Source organism: Bombyx mandarina, chromosome 10, assembly GCF_030267445.1.
Source record: "Bombyx mandarina strain Sakado chromosome 10, ASM3026744v2".
NCBI classification, from domain to species: domain Eukaryota; kingdom Metazoa; phylum Arthropoda; class Insecta; order Lepidoptera; family Bombycidae; genus Bombyx; species Bombyx mandarina.
Window position 1 is genome coordinate 14,497,866 of NC_143217.1, and position 23,744 is coordinate 14,521,609.

General features: G+C 39.1%; 3 protein-coding genes across 3 annotated transcripts in view; all 3 read left to right on the forward strand.

The window, feature by feature from the left end:
• Positions 1 to 23,744, forward strand: part of mmd (disintegrin and metalloproteinase domain-containing protein mind-meld) — a 937,314-nt gene that overhangs the window by 753,884 nt on the left and 159,686 nt on the right. The gene's annotated exons all lie outside the window — the stretch shown is intronic.
• Positions 1 to 23,744, forward strand: part of sni (SDR family oxidoreductase sniffer) — a 241,398-nt gene that overhangs the window by 126,133 nt on the left and 91,521 nt on the right. The window lies entirely within an intron of this gene.
• On the forward strand, positions 639 to 23,643 carry LOC114248924 (2-oxoglutarate dehydrogenase complex component E1). The gene is made up of 21 exons (XM_089730705.1): positions 639 to 704; positions 1,211 to 1,333; positions 1,849 to 1,933; positions 2,492 to 2,589; positions 5,224 to 5,365; positions 6,376 to 6,454; positions 7,671 to 7,847; positions 8,654 to 8,802; positions 9,872 to 9,957; positions 10,603 to 10,782; positions 11,905 to 12,085; positions 12,724 to 12,942; positions 13,446 to 13,639; positions 14,163 to 14,291; positions 14,795 to 14,916; positions 16,307 to 16,419; positions 17,397 to 17,584; positions 18,208 to 18,304; positions 19,269 to 19,461; positions 20,751 to 21,047; positions 23,350 to 23,643. Exons 1-21 carry the CDS (start codon positions 639 to 641, stop codon positions 23,447 to 23,449), a joined length of 3,018 nt encoding a protein of 1,005 aa, XP_089586831.1. The 3' UTR covers positions 23,450 to 23,643.

The window sequence follows — 23,744 nt, forward strand, 5'->3', positions numbered from 1 at the left end:
CAGAAGGTATAGGTAAGATGATACGGGCATTTTCAATGCAAAAGTTCAAAATGGGTCATTTCACCCGTTATGGTATATTTAATGTTAAACGTGCAACAATTACCAGCGGCCTCCAAACCTTTGTGATCTAGTCATGTCTAAATAGTTCAGATTAGATAAGATAAATGCACATTTAATTCCTTCTTGAAGTTACTTTCCAACCAAAACGCATACTTTAAATTATGTCTTCGAAAACTGAAGAAAATTTTAATGTGTATCCTAATCCTTCTATCCGTGTGTATATTAGCGAACACCTAAACAGTTGGACCGATTATTATGAAAAATTTTGTGTACTTTGTTCCAGTGAGTTCGAGAGTGACTTTAGATTCACAATGAAATGTTGCAATAACTTTGTTTTTTTTTTAATTCATTAAAACAGTCTAGATCATTAATAACACATTCAAAAAAGTTGCTAATTCTCGGATTTAAGACTTGTGTACAGGACTTCTGTCGGGTCCGCTAGTACCTACTCTTTAAAATATTCTCTTTGCAAAACAGAAAACTCTTGAAATATGTCAATTTTATGACAATGTTTCTTATTTTTGTACAAGTTTAATTATTTAAGAATTACCGAATTTCATATAATATAATTTATAACAATGTCTTTGACTCGTTTTTCGTGTCTTATAAGAGCCACACAAAAGTTACAAGTTTATCAGTGGGTAGTAAGTAAGATTTTTAAGTTGTAATCTTCATTTAACCGAAACAAGTGATTCACCATTTAGCTCCCGGTCTAGTGAACATTTGAGATTTTACTACAGAAGACTACATTGATATAATATTGATAGTTTTCACCAACACCGTGGAGCACTATGTTTGCTTATCGTAGTTGGAAAGTACCCTAGGTACCGAAACAGTTCGTTTTTTCGGGTACAAATACAATTAATCAATTAGCCTTAACCTAAGATTCAATGTATCATAGGTAGAAGAGACGGAAATACCTTTAAAAGCACATTTTTGCTAAAAACCCACTATTATTGCGTCAAAAATGTCTTCAATAACCAGCTTACTGCTAAAAAAAAAACTACATCGCACGATGTAGACTCCCAACTGTTTGGATTAGTAGATGCATATGCACAACCCTAATCCAATCAACCCTTGAGCGACAAGACAACTAAGAATCAACTGTACTATAAGGAACTAAAATTGTCAAATACGTGATTATTCACAGTGGTCGTGCAAACAAAAAGCCGATTACTCATCGCGTGCGGAATCGTTTTTAACTGGTTCGAATGTTAATTATCTAGAAGCTCAGTACCTGGATTGGGCCAAAACTAAAGGATCAATTGATTCGGTAAGTGAATATAGAGACAGAACAAATAAATCGATCATAATCGGTTTTTGCGAGACTCGTACATTGCCTGTAGTGTCTTGGTCATATGTAGCTACGAACCCAGTCCGTCAGTAGCTGGAATAGCCCCTTAGGATACCAGCGATTGGGTAGAAAAAAAACTACGGAATGTCCACAACTATTACACCAACAAAAAAAAATCAAAGCTTTTTTTTTTTAAACTGTACCATGATGGTTGCGCGAACTCATTATGGGTAGACATAGAATATTAATTTAAATGTGAAAAACAAAATTAGGCGAAATATATTTATGCAAATATTTTTAATTACCAGGGGAATCCAGTAAAATTGCAGTTTATTGATGACTTAATTAATAATAAATGTTAGAGATACATACCCAGATAACTACCTAAACCGAAGCCTTACCCATAATACCTTCATCCTTTCATCTTTATTAATTCAGTCACAGTGTTTTGACTTGGAATAAATAATTTATGATTAAACTCAATGATTTCGCAGTCTTGGGACAATTTTTACGACAGCCTATCTGGTCCAGCATTGCAAATAGAAGACATTCAAGATGAATTTAGTCCAACAACTGTCAGTAAGTCGTCTTGTTTATGAACCGGCCAGTGTTAATTTGCTCTTTATTTTGAGATATCTTTATACTCTATTAGCTAATCGAAATTGAAATAAATCTGTACACTTTGTTTATGACCACGGGTAGACCTTACTCACACAATCGCGTGATTTGCCCACGTTATTGTGTGCTAGTGCGCTAATGTGCGTTATAGAAAGGTAGTGGAAGTAGTAATAGAAGAAAAAGGGGTGCAAAAAAGCCATTTCCAGGACGAAAAAAAAACCTAATTAATAGCACTTTTAAACATGCGAACTTCGATTGTGCTAAAGAATCGTGTGTGGCATCACGAGAACTGTGTCATATAGTGCTTTTATACTTTAATTAAATTTAAAAACTGTTTGTACTTTTAAAATCTGATATCTATAATTTATTTATTCGACCGTTTTTGATAAGAACACGCCCTCTAGGGTCCTTTAGACAAAATAATTAAAAGTAACAAAAGATTTCCTCTTTCAATCCTCCTCAACGACTAGTCGTTGCCTACTACTACCTTGTCACCTACCCATAGCGAATACATTGCAGAGCCAAAATCGAAACAAGATACCTCTAAAGACAAAGAAGCCATTACTGAGAAAATCAAATTACACTTAGCTGTACAGAATCTCATAAGAAGTTATCAGGTGAGAACGCAAGTTAGAAATTTTTTTTAAAAAAAGTGTCACGTCAGAAAGAAAGACATAATGCTATCATTACCTTCCTGCGATGAAATTTTTCGAAGAACAAGATACCCGTGATGATTCCAATCAGGACTTCAGACCTCATTGTCTCAAGATGTATGGGCTCCAGCAACCTACGAACTGGAACGACGCTATAAGGACACAGCAAGACTGGTCTTTGTGAAAGACCGTGAAAGAGAAAGCCCTACATTCACATATAAATGAGGTTTTCCAGTTGATAACATTGATAAAATAGGCCATTTGCCGACTGAGATATGAAGTCGAAGCGTGCGCGCCTTTACAACCTATTACGTATTTATAAGATAGTCTGGTTTGTTTTTATTACACGTTGTCATACCATCACCGTAGACTGAAAATGTCGGTGCATTCATCATCATTCTTTGATAACTCATTAATCATTCAGTCGGTTCGATCGTGGAATGCTCTGCCGAATGTAGTGAGAAGTGTTCCAACTTTAAACTGCTTTAAAAGAATGTTGAAGGAACATTATAATATAACTAGTCAGGTCATAAATTCTGTCACATGTTTAATGTAAAATAATTGAAACAAGTTTATTCATTATGTAACCATTCATATACCAAAATGAACTTAACAAAACATAGATTCTTATGACACTAAAGTTTATTCAAAATGACCTCCGTGATTTTTAATACAGGCCTTCAATCTGCGCGGCCAGTCGTCTATCGCAGCACGAACGAGGTCCATGTCAATATGGGCGGCTGCCTTAATCAAGGATGTCTTGAGTGACTCCAAATTGGGATGAGGCTTTGAGCACGTCTTTTCCTCCAAGTGTTGCCATATCTTGTAATCTAACGGATTCAAATCTGGACTGGAGGAGGGCCAGTCTTCGTGCCGGATGAAGTCGATTTCACGCGCCGCCAGCCAGTCTTGTGTGCTCTTCGCTCTATGAGCTAGCGCCGAATCTTGTTGGAAAACCCAGTGCCCGTTATTGAACATGGTATGAGAAACAGGTTCCATAAGGTTCGTCAGGACTGTATTTTGATACACAAATGCATTCGTTTTTACACCTTTCTCACAAAAATGTACCTCTGTTAAGCCCTAATAAGAAACTCCCAACCATACCATGAGCCAGGATGGAAAATGACCTCGTTGGACACGCGGAATACGGTTGCTCGCTTCTTCACTACTGTGTACGTACACCTTATCATTTTGTTTGTTGTAGCTCTCTTCTACGATAAAAAAATTTTCATCCGAAAAAAGAATTTCCCGATATTTTTTTCCCGCGTACCGCTTCAACAAAGCGCGGCATCTCTTCAGTCTCAGGTCCATTAGACGAGCATTCAAACGATGTCCTGTTTTTCTTCGATATACCCGAAGCCCTAAGTCTTCATTTAACACCCTTTTCACCGTGGTTCTGCTTAACTCCATCTGAAGGGCCAACAGTTTCTGCTTACGTTTGGGATTTCTTTGAATTCGCGCCTTCACAGCTTTTATCACTGCTGGAGTCCTAACAGACCGAGGGCGACCACTTCTTGACCTGTCATCTACACTAGAGTCTTCATTGTATCGTTTGATGGTACGATAAACGAATCTTTTGGTTATATTCAAATTTTTCAGTACGTTAAAAATTTGAATTGGCGCGTAACCGCAACGATGCAACGCAATAACTGCAACACGGTCTTCTTTAAGCGTCCACTCCATATTTAAAAATGAGTAAACTTCTAAAAGTATACATTTTTATTTTCATGAACAATTCGACATTCGAATTCAATAAACTTTTTTGTGGCCAGCATTCTAAAAGAAAAGTTTTTACTGTGTGACAATACTTATGACCTGACTAGGTATATCCGCCTATATAGTGTTGTTTGCTTGTTTATGCTTTGTCCATACTGTTGATTTATTATGTGTATGTAAGTATATTGGAATATATATCATAAAATGATTTCATATTATATTTGACATATTATATTTAATTTATCTATTTATTGTATGTATGCATTTTGTATAATAAATAGTACACCGCAACATACCTGCTGTAACTTCATCTGTCCTGAATTTCGGGTAACTAAACGGTTGTCTGCAAAAAATCGCGCCTATTGTACGAACGTATCTGCTTATTGTAATGTACTTTCTAATGTAAATTGTTGTGCAAAAAACTATGTTCTCTCTCTCTCTCTCTCTCTCTCTCTCTCCCTCTCTCCCTTTCACCGTAAAGGCTCTTCGTAAACACATGCTAAACGGTATATATTTTGTTTATTGTATGTATATATTTTCTATAATTATGTATTATCTATAGTACACCGCAACATGCCTGCTATATTTTTATATTTTCCAGAATTTCTGTAAATTAAACGGTTCTCTGGAAGAGATTTTAGCGATAAGACCGCCTATTGTACAAATGTATCTGCTGTTTTTTATTGTATTTTGAATGTAAATTGTGTTTTGGTGTGCAATTAAGTGTATTCTCTCTCTCTAATCTTGATAAATTGGTATCCATCACAGCATTCGAACAACAGCGTAGGCGCAGCGCTCGATGTTAGTTGGTACTAGCGATGTACTCATTACGGTATTAAGGGTGTATTCGAAAAGGTTCAGATTTTATTAAACCATTCTCAGGCCAGAGGTCACCTCCTCGCCAAGACTGATCCTTTGGGCCTATCTCTAGCCGCTAGTTATATCATGAAGTCCAAGAACGCCACATTGGAAACCAAAGGACTTGAGTGTCGCATTGTATCTCGTGAGATTGGTAGAGTATTGTGTTAGTATTAAATAATTGTATAATATAAAATTAACGATATAGAAGGCACTGCCTATTTCGAAGTAAAAACACCTCCAGTAGACTTTGAACAGGAAAGCAGATTGAAGATTTGACACGTACACACAGAAACTTGCTTTTTTTTTTGGTCAGGAGAAAATCGCCGGACTCCCACCCTCCACTGGGGATGGCGGGCGGGGTATGTCGGAGTCGAACCGACTAAAACCTCCTGTCGCTCAACAACTCACGTCAGAGCCTCACATAAGACAGAACTTATGAAAAGGCAAAGGGGGTGAGTGGAGCGTTTAGTGCGGAGCACATCTCTCCCATCACCCTCCCCCTCGAGGCTCCGGACCGGCGGTCGTCGGCGCCAAGCCCACTAGTCCTCTCGGTCGGCAGGCTATCCGAAGCCCGCCTAGATGCTGCCGGTTACAGCAGAACCTTGTTTGAGCTAATTTATATTTTTCTTGTCACAGCTTAAGTTTTTTCTCGTCTACCCACAAGCAAGCGTTAATTTTTAGCGGTGTCCGCTGCATAGATAATACACTTAAGTCCGCTGTGTAAGTTCAGCTTTTCCCGTATAGCATAGCAGACTTCTCAGTCTGATACTTATTCTATCTATAATACATTTTAATTATTATTGACGCAAATTCTTTCTATAAATACTGCGCTTACACATGTTCGAATTTTTCTGTTATAATGCGACCTCTTGTTTTTATAGACCTGTTATTATAGAATTACTTCTTGTTTTACTGGCGGTAGGACCTCTTGTAAGTCCACATGGGTAGGTACCACCACTCTGCCTATTTCTGCCGTGAAGCAGTAATGCGTTTCGGTTTGAACGGTGGGGCAGCTGTTGTAGATGTCTATGGGCTCCGGTAACCACTTAACACCAGGTGGGCTGTGAGCTCGTCCACCCAAGCAATAAGAAAAAAGAAACCATAGATGAAACACTGAGAAAACGGATTGGGCTCGTCCAACCATCTAATGAATAGAAAAATAACGTTTTACAGGCGAGAAACACATGGATATGGTATTCAAGTTACCTGACAGAACATGCATAGGCGGCACTGAAACCGAACTATCTCTAAGGTAGCTACGAACTTAGTTAACTTGGGTAGACCTTTGATGATGTATGGCGCTGTTGCTTTTGTCTTTACTTTTGTTTTTGAAGTGAAACTTCTTTAGGCGCGTTGAAAGTAAAATTTAACTCGCGACACATTCGTTACGGCTAGAGAGGAAAGATACAATTTAGGGCGAGCGAGAGTGACAAAATAGAGCGTCTCGCGAAACACTCGACCGTGGAGAGGGAAAGGACAAAGCGAGCTTAGTCGTTTCTCATACACAGCATTCCCTATTACAAGAGTAATTTGCAAGTTGCACGCGCACAATTTTCTTTTTTTAATAAACATTTAAACTTACAATAAAGCCAACATTCAAATATTGCTTAGATGAGTGGACGAGTTCACAGCCCACCTGGTGTTAAGTGGTTACTGGAGCCCATAGACATCTACAACGAAAATGCGCTACCCACCTTGAAATATAAATTCTAAGGTCTCAGTATAGTTACAACGGCTGCCCCACCCTTCAAACCGAAACGCATTATTGCTTCACGCCAGAAATAGGCGGGGTGGTGGTACCTACTCGTACGCAAATTATAATTTTGCGGGTTCGATTTTTATTACACGATGTTATTCCTTCACCGTGGAAGTCAATCGTGAACATATGTGAAGTGCGTATTTCATTAGAAAAATTGGTACCTGCCTGTAGGATTCGAACACCGTTGCATCCTCGATACGAATGCACCGGACGTCTTTTCCTTTAGGCCACGACGACGACGAATTAGCGGGTGTTTGATATTCAATAATTCGCTTGGAACCTCTGGGTCTACGGAGGGACTTCGGTTCTCTCTGTGTTTTATACCGTATAGCCTATGGGGAATGCTCTGAGGAATTATTCGAGATGAACCTCTCATCTCCTTTTTATCATCGCACCTCCCGCCATCGGAGCAGAGTTCATCCATATTATCTGGAACCGCTGCGTTCATCGACAGTGCGTTTCCAAAGATCTTATTTGCCACGTACCATCCGGCTTTGGAATGAACTCCCCTCCACATGACATGTTCATCAAACTTCTTCAAACTTGCGGAGAGTACTTTATGATAGACAGCGGCTTGGCTCTGCCCCTGGCATTGCTGACGTCCATGAGCGACGGTGACCACTTACCATCAGGTGGGCCGTATGCTCGTCTGCCTACAAAGGCAATAAAATAATAAAAAATAATAATGCTATATTGTTCTGATGCCCAGAGAAATAATACATCGTCTGGAGAACGTATACTGTCGGTCGATCGGCACCGAGTACTTGCATCTCTTTGACATTGACTGCGTCAATTTCATCAGAGAACGAATGGAGACGCCCGGATCTCTAGACAAATCGGTCGAAGAGAAACGTCTCATTATGCGGAGACTTACAAAGGCTGTGTTGTAAGATTATCTATATATTAATATGTGAAGCAAAAACTTTGTATCCCTTTTTACGAAAATTGCGCGAACGGAGGAGTATGAAATTTTCCACACTTATAGAGAATATAGAGAAGAAGTGCAAAATGCTAATATTTTTTTAAAATAATGCTTAAAAGATACATTAAATCAATAAAGAAAACATTACACACACTACATACCATGTATTTGACGCACACACGCATGCATACTATTCATTGTCAAACTTTTGTTCTTGACGTCTGTTGTCAAATTGAGAATAGATTAAATATTGTTTGTCTTTAATAATATTTTTTATAGTGTAGCCTTGGCGAAATTTGTGATTATAGAAGTATAAAATACAATCATAATAGTGTACAAACTTACAATTCCAATTAATTATAGTCGAATTTTGACTACTGCGGGACCTCTAATTAGATTTTAAACCATATGTTATGAGTTATGATGAATTTGGCTTTAATCTAATTATATTACAAAGCCCACGGGAAGATATGACTAGAAGAATACTTCCACTTAGCTTGATTTAAGATCAATTTCTCAGGTAGGTACATACTACAATAGGTAAATACCACAGTGCCCCAAGAATTCCTTTAAATTTTTTTAAGCTACCTTAATATTCAAACCTTTATTACCTTTATTACCAATTTGTTTATTAGCATCGGAGACAACTTACCGTCTATCTCATAGGTGTAGTAACCATCGCTCATGAGGATCAGAAATTCATGCGACAAAATAAAGTTGAGCCGCGCATTTCAAAGAACTTTGTGATTAAAAATCTAATAAAATTCTAGTTTAGAAAAATACTTTGCCACAAAATGGCCTGCGGAAAAACGGTTCGGACTGGAAGGCGGTGAGAGTATGGTCGTGATGCTGGAGGAGATCGTAGACACGAGCACTAAGCTTGGCGTTGAGTCAATTGTCATGGCCATGCAGCACCGAGGTAAAAAACAGCAAATAATCATAGGTACACTGAAAAATTGTTCAAAAAATTAGGTAAATAGTTTATTTACTGGTGGTAGGACTTCTTGTGAGTCCGTACGTGTAGGTTTTTTTGTTTATTGCTTAGATGGGTGGACGAGCTCACAGCCCACCTGGTGTTAAGTGGTTACTGGAGCCCATAGACATCTACAACGTAAATGCGCCACCCACCTTGAGATATAAGTTCTAAGGTCTCAGTATAGTTACAACGGCTACCCCACCTTTCAAATCGAAACGCATTACTGCTTCACGGCAGAAATAGGGAGGGTACCACCACCCTTTGTGGTGGTAGGTATTTCGATTGAAATACGTACTCAACAAATGTTCACGATTGATTTCCACGGTGAAGGAATAACATCGTGTAATAAAAATCAAACCCGCAAAATTATAATTAGCGTAATTACTGGTGGTAGGACCTCTTGTGAGTGCGCGGGTGGGTACCACCACCCCGCCTATTTCTGCCGTGAAGCAGTAATGCGTTTCGGTTTGAAGGGTGGAGCAGCCGTTCGGCGCGCACTGCGGTACCGTAACTTTCGTGTAGTCGGTGTGGTGGAGCTCGATGGGGTTTAGTCGGTAGTCGTTCTGCGGGGCAAGTGCTTCGCGCGCCTTTTTCAAGGCGTAGTCTCCTGTGAGAAACTGGGGGAGGTGAAGGACCTCGGCCCTTCTCTTCTCCCCTTCTTCCTCTCAGGAGGCGCCGGAGTCCGACATAACCCGGTCCGTTGCCCCCCTCGACCGGGTATACGTAAATGGATTCCCCAGGGTTAAAAAAAAAAGGGTGAGGCAGCCGTATAACTATACTTGAGACCTTAGAACTTATATCTCAAGGTGGGTGGCGCATTTACGTTGTGGATGTCTATGGGCTCCAGTAACCACTTAACACCAGGTGGGCTGTGAGCTCGTCCACCCATCTAAGCCATAAGAAATAAATAAAAAAATATGTCTATGGGCTCTGGTAACCACTAAATACCAGGTGGGCCGTGAACCTCACTACACATCTATGCAATAAATAATTGCACAATGCCTATTTGCAGGTCGTTTGAACATGTTGGTGAACGTATGCCGCAAACAACTAACTGATATATTCGCTCAGTTCAAGCCGATGGAACCGAAGGAGGCGGTTAGATATTTAAATAATTTTGCGCTTAAAATTTAAACGCCTTTCTAATTTGGCCGCGTATACTGTATAGAGACCGTTGTATTGTGAAAACGGAGACCTTAAAACTCATGTCTCGAGGTGGGTGGCGGAATTTTAGATGTCTATGGGCTTAGGTAACCACTTAATCAGATGGCCCGTGAGCTCGACCACACATCTAAGCAAGGTAAGCCATAGGTAAGGTGGTGATACCTACCCGTGCGGGCTCAGAAGACGTCAACCACAAGTAAAAAAAGCGCACTGTGTTGATGTTTAAAGAGTCCTCAAGTGTGGTAGGCGTCTTCTGAGCCCACACGGATAGGTATCAGCGGTTATATATACTAATATATAAATCTACAGTGGTTTTTACGGATGTTCCGATATAACTACTGAACCGTGCATCCGATTGACTTGAAACTTGGTATCCATGTGAAAATACATGTACTTAATGGATAGGCTAATATTTATATGAGTGTTGGACTCCCTAATAATAATAACAATAAATAATATTGTTAATTTTAAATGCGGGCGAGTACGGCTAGTTTTTTATATGAATAGAGTTTTCCTGTTCTGATATCGCGTCAAGCTTTGAAAACCGCTTCCTTACGAAACCAGCCTCAATTATTCCAGGGCTCCGGCGACATCAAATATCATCTCGGCACGTACATCCATCGTTTTATTCGGCGCACAAACAAGTACATCAAGGTCTCGATGAGCGCGAATCCTTCCCATCTCGAGGTGGTGTCCCCCGTGGTGGTCGGGAAGACCAGAGCCGAACAATACTGGAAAGGGGACAATAATGGTGACAAGGTTCTTATTTATTGATTACTAGCTGACCCGGCAGACTTCGTAGTGCCTCAATCGATAAATAAAAGACCTAAGCTTTTGTATAAAATAAACTTAAAACAAACAAAAGGAATACGTCTGACGGAGGACACATCAAAAGGAAAACAAAAATATAATTTTTATTTAATTCCGAGCATTTTCATATTTATCTACCTTTTAAACCTTCTGTGGACTTCCTCAAATAATTCAAAACCAAAATTAGCCAAATCGGTCCAGCCGTTCTCGAGTTTTAGCGAGACTAACGAACAGCAATTCATTTTTATATACATAGATATATATAAGATAAGATAAAATATTGATTGATTATTACTATATGTTTTCGTTATTCGACAATAGATGGCTTATAAATTACACTTCTCAAGCGTTCCCGATAGTACTAGTTCTTTTGATATTCGTTTCTGCTATTCGATGACAGATGGCGTTACTCGTACCGACATAACCGAAGGAATCTGGCGAAAATCTGAATCACGCAACAACATTTGAAGCAATCGTCCGTATTTAAAAGTTCCGAACGCTAACATTCGGTCCGTCTTTTTACATAACAAAGACGGTCGCTTGGTGTGAAATATTCCCTATGTAGCAGTCTCTTTATTTTTAAATTCTAGTGTCCTGGAAGAACTAGGCGTCTCCTCAAGACTCTCCACCATTTGCCTACGGAGGATTTTAGAGTTTTTCGGTCACGTTGCGAGGAAAAAGGGTGACAATCTCGAAAGACTTCTCATCACCGGCAAAGTGGAAGGAAAGAGGCCTAGGGGGCGTGGTCCCATGCGCTGTTCCGATCACATTAAGACGACTTTGGAATCCAGCATCAATGTCGCTATCCACTGCGCGGAGGACAGGAGTGAATGGAGGAACATAGTCCTAACAAAACTGCTCAGTAAAGGTCACGACCCTCAGAACTCAGGAATACGACGCACGGAGGAGGAGGAGTGTCAATAAAAATTCATTGCGAATTATATCCATTCCTACACAACCTATAGGATTAATATACGCTATATAGCGTCCCGCACATCTTTAATGTCCTCCGTTTCATTACCCAGCCTAGAACTGGTATTATAATTAACTTCAATATTACTTTGTGACTAGGTAATGGCGATAATAATGCACGGAGACGCAGCGTTCTCTGGCCAGGGCGTTGTGTACGAGACGATGCATCTTGGAAACCTTCCGGCTTTTACCACACACGGCTCAATACACATTGTCTGCAACAACCAGATCGGGTACACGACGGATCCTAGGTTCGCGAGGAGCTCCCCTTACTGCTCTGGTAATAGTCAAAGAACAAAAATTAAATAGGTTTAATTAAAAAAATATATGGGCCGTGGTGATCTTGGTTAATAAAATTATTGTATCGTCATCGGTTATTGACACGTGTGCAAATTTTCAAGTTAATCGAACGTCTTCTATTTGGTAAAACGATACCTATATAGTCAACACTTCAATAAAGCGGCACGACACGACTCGAGAATCCTCTCATCGTGGCCGCCGGTAACTACATTCCTGATCCTGCGGACCGAATGGTAAACAGTCCACGTCATCAAAACGCGTCATTTCGGATCCTCCCGATCCACTCACGTTGCTTGTAGATACCTCAACAACGGTCATCGTTCTTGTCGAACCCATCGCTTACGACGAAGGGCTCGGCGAGTAAATTACACAGTCCACTGAGTTTCTCGCCGGATCTTCTTAGTGGGTCGCGTTTCCGATACGGTGGTAAATTCTGCGAAGCACGGCTGTTGCTAGAGTTCGTGTTAGCAATATCGTCAGGTTTGAGCCCCGTGAGCTCATCTACTAGTTAAGGTTACGCTGATATGGTCTCTCTAGACCATCAGCAAAAAGTCAATACTTATATACAAGTCAAACTAGTAAAGGCTTGCTGAAAGTGGGTTGTACTTATATACCCAGACGTGGCGAAGTGCGTGGACGCTCCCGTGTTCCACGTGAACGCTGATGACGCGGAGGCCGTGGCGCACGTCGCGAGGGTCGCCATCGAGTACCGCTGCAAGTTCAAGAAGGACGTCGTGCTGGATCTGGTCTGCTACAGACGCTTCGGGCACAGCGAAGAAGACGAGCCCATGTTCACTCAACCTTTCATGTACAAGAAGATTAAGAGCATGCAAACTGGTAATTAGAATGCTATTTAAGATGTTGTGGCCAAAAATGTACGCTATCAACACATTGTCATACACTTTGACTGGTGGTAGGCCCTCCTGTGAGTCCGCACGGGTAGGTACCACCGCCCCGCCTATTTCTTCCGTGAAGCAGTAATGCGTTTCGGCTTGAAGGGTGGGGCAGCTGTTGTAGCTATACTGAGACCTTAGAACTTATATATCAAGGTGGGTGGCGCATTTACGTTGTAGATGTCTCTGGGCTCCGGTAACCACTTAACACCAGGTGGACTGTGAGCTCGTCCACCCAGCTAAGCAATAAAAAAATAAAAAAATGTTCCATTTGCTTACAGGAGCATAATGTTCTGTAATGAGTGGCAGTAGTACCTCTATAGCTTCCTAATTCAATAACTACTAATCGAAATTGTGAACGTTGGTGACAGGTCTTGATGTAAGTCTATGTTTAGTTATAGTTACAACGTATATAATAGTAATAACTTGAGTTGACTTATCTTATAGTTGATAAAATCTATGGCGAGAAACTGAAGTCAGAAGGTATAGTGACGGATGCCGATGTCAAGGGTTGGGAGAAAGAGTACATGGACACGCTAAATCGGCACTTTGAGCTCGCCAAGAAGGTCACCAAACTAAGCATTATGGATTGGATCGATACTCCATGGACTGGTTTCTTTGAGGCCAGAGATCCTAAGAAGGTAAGGTTTCAATCAAAAATGTTCATTCAACTTGTAAAATAAAAAAAAAAGTATATTCGTTATACTAATGGAAACAAGAAAACAAGTCGTCTAATTGATAATATTTGTTTATATATGTTTTATATGTATATATTTATGATATGGATATGTATATATTTGTGTATATCTATATATTTATGTATATGTATTTATTTAAGTACGAGCATTTGTATCTATAAATATTATGTATGTTATATATACACATATGTTTAAGTAATATCACCTTCACACTACACCTACCAAGCTTCATCTCTGCACTCCCCTAAGGTAGACTGTTAGAGGATGCCTATGGCATTAAGTCCGCCTTTATACTTTCTAGTATAAGAAGTTATAAATAAATAAATAAATAATAATAAAAACAAGGAAGGGAAACGGAATTTGCTAAATAAATCCTTATATATCTTAATAGCTGCTTCTGAACAAGATAATTTTGTAAAACTAGTGATTAAAATCATGGTTTTGAATCTAAAGAACAATGTTCTAGGTTGAAGAAACAGGTATAAGCGAAACTTCAATAAATACAATCTCTCGACATTTCTGCAAGGCTCCTGAACCGTGGGCCTTTGAAGTTCATAAAGGTGTGAACAGGATTTTAGCCAATCGAGAGAAAATGGTAAGTTGCCTCTTGTTTTAATACTGCTAATAATAACTTTTGTAATTAAAACAAAGTAATGCGCCACCCACCTTGAGATATAAGTTCTAAGGTCTCAAGTAATAGTTACAACGGCTGCCCCACCCTTCAAACCGAAACGCATTACTGCTTCACGGCAGAAATAGGCGGGGCGGTGGTACCTACCCGTACTGACTCACAAGAGGTCCAACCACCAGTAATTACGCAAATTATAATTTTGCGGGTTTGATTTTTATTACACGATGTTGTTCCTTCACCGTGGAAGTCAATCGTGAGCATTTCTTGAATACGTATTTCATTAGAAAAATTGGTACCCGCCTGAGATTCGAACACCGGTGCATCGCTAGATACGAATGCACCGGACGTCTTATCTGTTAGGCCACGACGACTTCAAAAAGTTTCAAACATTAAAATAGATGTAGGCTATTTCTTTCACATAATAGGAATTGACTCCGGACTTTATTAAAACATCTGATCGTTAAAAGGTTAATGAAGGGGTCGCTGATTGGGCCATGGGAGAAGCCCTGGCCTTCGGGTCTTTATTACGAGACAAAATACACATACGTTTCACTGGTGAAGATGTCGAACGTGGAACTATGGCACACAGGTTAAAATAGCTTTGGTTGAATAATATTACGGATTGGTTTTGTATTGCCCTAAAACAGAATTCCATTTGTTTGTAATCCTGTCTTAAAATAGATTATTTATTTATTTTCTGCCTCCCAGATTTCTTTTTATTTTTATATTTTTTTATTTTTATTTTTTTTTATTGCTTAGATGCTTGGACGAGCTCTCAGCCCACCTGGTGTTAAGTGGTTACTGGAGCCCATAGACATCTACGACGTAAATGCGCCACCCACCTTGAGATATAAGTTCTAAGGTCTCAGTATAGTTACAACGGCTACCCCACCCTTCAAACCGAAATGCATTACTGCTTCACGGCAGAAATAGGCGGGGTGGTGGTACCTACCCGTGCGGACTCACAAGAGGTCCTACCACCAGTAATTATTACGCAAATTATAATTTTGCGGGTTTGATTTTTATTACACGATGTTATTCCTTCACCGTGGAAGTCAATCGTGAACACTTGTTAAGTACGTATTTCATTAGAAAAATTGGTACCCACCTGCGGGATTCGAACACCGGTGCATCGCTCGATACGAATGCACCGGACGTCTTATCCTTTAGGCCACGACGACTTTCGAATTCGACTTTCTGATTTCGAAGAAAACAAATTTCAACTTTTAATGGGTAGAATGTAAATGGGGAAATTATGTTATGTAGTTTAGAAAACACTAGTATTGTTTTTTTAGCAAATAAGAATTTACTGGTAGACTGGTAGATTGAGAATCGTGTTTCGTTGAGAATTTAAGGTGATCGAAGAGTTTACTGAAGAACAAAGTGAAATATTCTTTGATCATGACTTGGTGTTCGGTAAATCCTTGTATACAATAAATACCTTATAATATTATTAAAACAAAATAACGGTAATTTTCCATTCCTTCCTCGTTTTTTTCACACGAACTTATTTGGAGGGCCAAATAAGTTCGTGTGTCATGAAAATCTGCGACCACAACTGTATAGTTTACAAATAGGTATACTCCACCTATTCAACTCTCGGCGCCGTTAGACCCTACTAATTCAAACGCCTGCAACAGCCAAAGTACAGGAGATTGTAATACTTAGCACATAGCATCAGCACGCTGAGTTTCTAGCCGGACTTTCCAAGTTTCAGTACCATCTCGATGGTAGATTCATACGCGAAGCAGCTTCTCTTGAGCTGATAGGTTTCGGGCAGCTAGCAATTCCAAGGCTAAACCCCCGAACTCGCCAACCCGTCCGTTGATTCCCCAAAAAGAAACACTTTTACTAACTTTTATTACCATGTATGTTTTATATCCGTTACGGCAATAGTATGTATTTATGATTATATCGTATTCATCACATTGTGTTAGACGGACCTAATAAATATGTAGTTGAACATAATTCCCCGGCAGGCACCATGTTTACCATCATCAGGGTGTCGATGGCGCTACCTACAGAGTCCTAGATGTTTTATATCCGGACCAAGCAAATTACGCCTTGCACAACAGCTCCTTATCGGAATTTGGTAAGTTTTCATGAATATGATTTCTTCTTTAACGCAAAATTAAACTGTGGGATGAATTACTCTTGATCTTGGCATCTCGAAAAGACGGCCATATTAATATAAATAGTAATAAATACCCTTGACACAGTCAAGCTCAAATCACTATTTCTTTTTCGTAACACTCTTGTCAGAGCGGTCGTGGTCGTCATTCGGTATCATAGCTGTGGGCAGATGTTATGCGCCTCACGAGCAATCGTGACTTCTTCCGGTTTGTGGTGAGCCTGGTACACTCATGCAAACAACCGCCAACTGCGAACTTGACTTGGTCGGTCCATCACATGGGCAGCTTCCACGTAGTCTGGTGCTGTGGTCACTGAGGTCAAATCACAGTGATCATAAAAAAAAAGACAGATAATTAAATACAGAGTATTACAATCCTTCTTAAAAGCCAAGCCAAATAGCTTCCATAGTAAAGTAGGCAATGTCGTATCATCTGTCTCAGAAAATATCAATGTTTACTAAACGATTTTTATGGATAAGCCCATAGACAAACGACAAACGTGTATATATTAGTGTGTAGTGTTAATTATAATATTAGTAAATATCATAGTGGCCATTATAATATTAATTAATGGCTATTCTCAAAGCTAGTATCTTCCTATTCGCTGGTAGCCTAAGAGGTTATTCCAGCTACGCCCGACGTGTAGATGAGCTCACGGGCTCAAACTGAGAGAATTTGTTAACACCAGCCCTAGCATGAGCAGTACTTCGCAGAATCTACCACCGAATCGGAAACGCGACCCACTGAGAAGATCCGGCGAGAAACTCAGTGGGTTAGTTCGCAGGCCCAAAGGCCGCTTGAAAGGCTTAAAAGCACGAGTGAATCCGGGAGATCCGATAAGACATGTTTCAGGCGACGGCGGCTTTGCGTTGCCCCGTCGCGATCGTATTTATAAGAAACCTTTGAATTAATTATTATATAATTTATCGCAATCCAGGTATACTAGGATACGAAGTTGGCTATTCGTATTCAAGTCCTCAGCTGCTGACGATATGGGAAGCGCAGTACGGTGACTTTGCCGACACGGCCCAACCAGTTTTTGACACGTTCATCTGTAATGGGGAGAGCAAATGGGTTTGCCAATCAGGGATCGTGGTGCAGCTACCTCATGGGGTCGATGGCGCTGTGAGTACTGTAGCCGCACCAGCCGTGACGCTATTGTTTTATTTGCGTATATGAACTAAACCTTGCTGCTCGCTTGATTTTCGTGCCAAGACGCGATCGCTGGAATTTCCAAGGTAAAAAGCCCAATTTAGTCTGGCATAAGTTCCATATCTAAGATTTCGATCTGGCTGTGTAAACTAAGTGGTCAGATTCAAGCTAAGCACGATTCAAGTTAGCTAATGCTAACTATATCCTCTAGTATAAAATAGAGATAGACCAATGCAGCATACGCATTGTTCACAACCCCTTTTTGCATGTAATGTACTTAATAGCTAGAGTGTCACAGCATGTACGGATCTTACGCCTTCAGTCTGGAAATAATTTGTGAACCTGCGTTAAGAAGATGCGTGTTTAGTAACATATTTTTAAATAGCCTGTTTTTGGGATTCGAACACCAATACAATCACATCGCTCGATAAGAATGCGCCGAGCTCGTCTTATCCTCGTCTTATCCTTTATGGTCACGATGAGCTCAAAATGCTCGGTTTTCAAAAATACAAAATCTAGGATAAACTGATTATGGTGTAATAAAACTTGCCGTTTGTAGGGTTAGTGTGTTTTCACCTATTACTTTTTATATTTAGGGACCGGAACACTCTTCCGGACGCGTCGAGAGATATTTGCAAGCTTGCGATGACGATGAAGATAACATTCCTGACTTGGACGACAAGGAAATGGCGTGTGAGTTTTATAAATATTATGTGACGTTTAATAAAATAATTTTATCAAATTTAAATTAAAGAGGAAAATACCTACGTACGGAATTCTGAAATGGATCTACCAGCAGCGGCGAGGCAAGAACTTAATTTGATGTGAGTAGTCTACATTTCACTAGGCACTCTTCTCTTATCCCAACATGCATCGGTTAAATGTTGATCGCTACTATTAAATTCGTTGTTCGCTGTAAATTCCTTTTTTTATTGCAATCATTTCGACAGTGTGATGGTTAAGTAAGTAACGAACAACAAACAGTAATTTTGCATTAGCAACTTCTTTTTCTCCACCTTATCCCACTAGGTAGGGTCGGCGCAGCTAATTTTTCTCTTCTATTCTCTTCTCAGCCGTCATCTCAAAACTCACCCCTCTCTCTCTCTCATATCGTCATTCACACACTCCATCCATGTTTTCTTCGGTCGACCTATTACGCCTCTACCTTGCACTACCATTTCCATACATCTCCTAGTCACATACATCTTGTCTCTACGCATCACATGATCATACCACACTAACCGTCCGCTCTTTAATTTGTTTTTAACAGTAACATTTAAACTTAAATTTGTTTGCTTACAACTTATTCGTCACGTTTACGGCTCTTATCTAATACTAAATTTAGTATCGCTGAGGCACCGGCGCGAGGCCCTTGGTCTTTGAGGCCATGATCCTATGGACCTCGTCGCCCTCCTTAACCCCCCCTCTGGGTAGGTACCAACGTTCCACCAACTGTACCAAATTGGGAACTTTGTAGTTGATGCGATTCCTTGGACCATATTATCCCATAATTACGACAGTCATTCGTGGGCACACGACAGTCACTTAATCCGCGTGGTATCTCTTTTTTTTTTTTATATACTTCAAAAGGAATTTCTCCATGTGTTAATTGTTCAGTACCAAACACAGGATTTAAGGTCTTAGGATTATTTTGCAGTGAAGCAGTTACGTTCGGCCAATTGGATAGTATGCAATGTGACGACGCCAGCAAACTACTTTCATTTGATCCGGCGTCAGATCGCTCTGCCCTTCCGGAAGCCAGTGATATTGATGACGCCGAAGGTCGGCCTTAAACACCCGTTCTACAGATCGAAGTTTTCAGAGTTCTTACCTGGTACTTGTTTCCAGAGGTGAGGTTGTGACTACTAATATATTGTATGGTTTCAAAGGTAAAGAAATAACTTAATTAATTAGGAAGTACCTACACTGTATAAGTACTTACATATGAGGCCGTCAGCCCAAAAGTGGCCTAAGCTTACCTGAGTACTATAGTAAATATAGAGGCAATGAGGTCTGAATTTACTTTTACACTGCTTCATATGCAAAAACAAAACGCGCCAAAATAATGTTGACCAAGCCATCTATTTCTATGGGCGAAACTAGGGATAGGCCGGTTTTTCATCAAAATTTCTTATTTTTTAAATAAATTGCAATATAGTAGAACTACAGATATGGAAATGTAGGATATGCCACATTTGTGCTGACGGCCTCATATATGTTTCTTTAAAAAAGTTTCTAAAGAGTCCCGATTATTGGTTATTGATGTTCGTGAGCGACGGTGACACACCATCAGCTAAGCTGTGTGCTCGACTATTGGAGGCAAATAAACTTCGATCTGCAAACAACCTTTTTTATTTCAATCCATATAGTTTTTTTTATTCCTTAGAGGGGAGGACGAGCTCACGGCCCACCTGGTGTTAAGTGGTTACCGGAGCCCATAGACATCTATAACGTAAATGCCGCCACTCGTCTTGAGACATGAGTTGTAAGATCTCACTTTTAACAGTACAACGGCTGCCCCGCTTTTCAAACCGAAATGCATTACTGCTTCACGGCAGAAACAGGCAGGGTGTGGCACCTACCCGTCCGGACTCGCAAGATGTCCTACCAACAGTGTTTGGAGGGTGGCGTAAATTGCTTAACTGCGAGAAAAAGACATATAAGGGATTTTATGACCTGGTAACTAAAACCTTTAAGTCATGTCTTATTTTAATTTTTATACTTTTTTTTATGAAAAATGATAATATGGAGTGAAATGAAAGAAAATAAAGATATTAATTTGAGATATTAATCAACTGGGATGTAATTAAATGAGATGAGATGATATGGGATGACATATAATCTCAGTAAAATGGTGGTGATTTACTGAGATTTTGTCAGTGGACTTTTTTGAGGATCCCGAGAAGTTACATCCAGCGGTTTTGTTTCATTTTCCCACATTTGTGCACTTTCACAAATATTAAACAGTTAATAAACCACCGTTATTACACATTTAAACCTGAAGAAACACTAAATAGACAAAATAAAACAAATCACACAACTTCAATATCCGCGTTCCAGCCAAAAAGTCCGCTAGAACAAGGAATTCACTCATATCATAGATAATGTAATTCATTTAGACAAGACTTTGCACCCACAGAGCGATACCAGAAGCCGGTCCGGCGTCCAAGAAGCCGGAGTGCGTAAAGAAACTGCTCTTTTGTTCGGGCAAAGTCGCGATAACTATCGACGAACTACGAAAGGAGAAGAAACTCGAGGACCAAATAGCGATGTGCAGGATCGAGCAGCTGTTTCCGTTTCCTTACGACATCGTGCTCCAGGAGTTCTGCAAGTACGAGTGCGCGAAGGTGTACTTCTGTCAGGAGGAGCACAAGAACCAGGGGCCGTGGCTCTTCGCTAAAGTACGCCTCGAGAACTTGTTCGGAAAGAAGATTGAGTTAGTATTATATTTGTTACTAGCTGACCTAGCAGACTTCGTAGTGCCTCAATCGATATATAAAAGACCTAAGCTTTTGTATAAAATAAACATAAGACAAACAAAAGGAATCCGTCCGACGGGGGCCACATAAAAGGGAAAACAATTTTTTTATTTTTATTTCATTCCGTGCATTTTCTTAATTATATACCTTTTAAGCCTTCCCTGGACTTCCACAAATAATTCAAGACCTAAATTAGCCAAATCGGTCCGGCCGTTCTCGAGTTTTAGCAAGACTAACGAACAGCAATTCATTTATATATATATAGATAAGTTTATATAAGCATGCAAAGTAAATGCTGCTTTCTCACCTGAGATTAACGTCGAAGTTTTAATTGCATACAAATGGTGATTAGGTACTAGCTCTACCTATGTACTTTGTGGTAAAAATCATTAGCTAGCTACCTTTGTGCTCTCTGAAAACCAACTGTAGCAGTAATTTAGTAATTTACAAGTAAATATATTGTAATTTTTATTTAATTATATGATACCTTTATAATAATTACACTCTTATTTTGGAAGCCGTTCTTGAATCCGTGGATTTCATGTAGGTAATCTTTAGGAAAAAAGAGAAATACCTTTGTGAAAAACAAAAATGATTATATTTTGCAAAAAAAAGGGTAGGTACCTACGCGAGCTCTCGACCCACCTAATGCTAAGTTCTAAGTTCATCCACACTACAACGCGAATACCACACTCGAACTTGAGACATGAGTTGGATTCTCGATTATATTATGCACCAGCTGTTCCACTGCTTATAGTCGTCGTGAAGTAGGCTTGTTCTTGCTCGGACACTGAACGGAGCGATCCGTACTAGGACAATTTGTCAGATGTCCTAATTCAGTCTTTTAGTACATTTAGTACAGTTTAGTACACTGAAGGAATAAGAATCATATTTTTATTTTCCTTCATACTTCGCAGGCTTAGAACTGTCATTCTATTCAATATTTTAGTACATTTAGTACAGTTTAGTACACTGAACGAATAGTGAATTATATTTTGATTTTCCTTCACAGTTCATACTTTGCAGGTTTAGGACTGTCATTCTAATCAATACCCGTTTATTTTTTTCATTAAGTTATTTAGACATTAAAATATCTGTGATATTTTTTTCTTAATGCATTATATAAGATATCGAAATTTTATAGATATTTGTCGGGTTATTTTAGAATCAGAATGGCGTATTTAAAAATCAAAATAATTACAATCATTTAATTTTCAGATAGATCATGCTTTTTTTATTTTTATTTTTTATATTTATATTAAGTTTTGTAATATGATAGTTTTTAAGACTTATTTTTTTTAAATCTAATAATCGTTTCTGTTCTATAAATAGTTTTTTTTTTTTTTAAATGTTTGTTTGTACTAAAATATTACGTAGGTAGTGTACTAGATTAATGTTTAACATTTTAGTTCATTTCATTCCGGTGTCAAATTTACTGATGAAAATATACTCTAAACTAATGAAAATAAAGTTAATTATGATTTAATTTTACTAGCTTGGAAATCGAGTCCTAAAAACATATTTGAAAAAAAATTGTTAAAAAATAAAGACAATTTCGCAAAATGTTTATACAAAATTAAAAATTAAAATAATCAGTAAATATATAAACATAAAGTTCAAAATTGCTTGATGAATCAGAATTATCAGAGATCAAATTTGGCAAATGAATATTATCATGCGTCTCACTCTTTCATGCACCGATACCATACCATATCGTTGCCGCTCATTCGGTCAAAATCAGTCGCGCTCGCGTTCCGTGTTTCACGTACGACAGAGTACTAAATGAACGATGTCTTAAAAAGGAAAAGGAATAGTTCGTTCCGTTCAGTGTCGGGAATTAATTCCTTTTAGTACATAGTACATGTACTACACAAGCCTATCGTGAAGTCGTCGTGGCCTCGTATCGCCCGATGAACTCGTACCAGGCGTTGCGAGTGTGCTGATGTTCGAATCCCGCAGCTAGGTACCGCAGATATACCTATCTTCTTTCTTTCTAGTGAAATATATACTTATCACTCGTTCACGAATTACTTTCACGGTGAAGGAACAACATCGTTTAATAAAAATCAAACCCGCAAAAATTATAATTTGCGTAATTACTGGTGGTAAGGGTTACGTTTACGGGTAGATACTACCAAACTGTCTATTCCTGTCTTTTTTATTGCTGTGATTTGTGGACGAGCTCACCTCAGGTGTGTAGTGGTTGCTGGTGTCATCAGCTAATGATTTACGGACTAAATATATACTGTTTTATTTCAGATGTATTTCACGCCCGCCCAGTGCAGCATCAGCGACTGGTATAAAATGGATGCATGCTAAAGAATTGAAAGAACTCAAAGAGAAGATTATAAAAATATAATATCTACATACTTTGAGTGTCTGTTACTTTTTGATTGTAAATTATAAAAGTTTTAATTAAATTAACATTGTGTTTTCTTTTTCAATTATTGTACTACAAATCTCGTTTGATTGCTTATTTGTTGTTACTAGAATTACAAAAATGTCGCGACATCAAAAATAGCCAAAAGTAGTCAAGCCTGATCGAGTTTCAATAGTAGTAGTACGTAATTCCCAAAGTAGTCACAATAGTCAATGTCATAGATTATACACTTAATATGTCAATGTGATTCGTAGGTTTCAATCGTGGGCTTAAA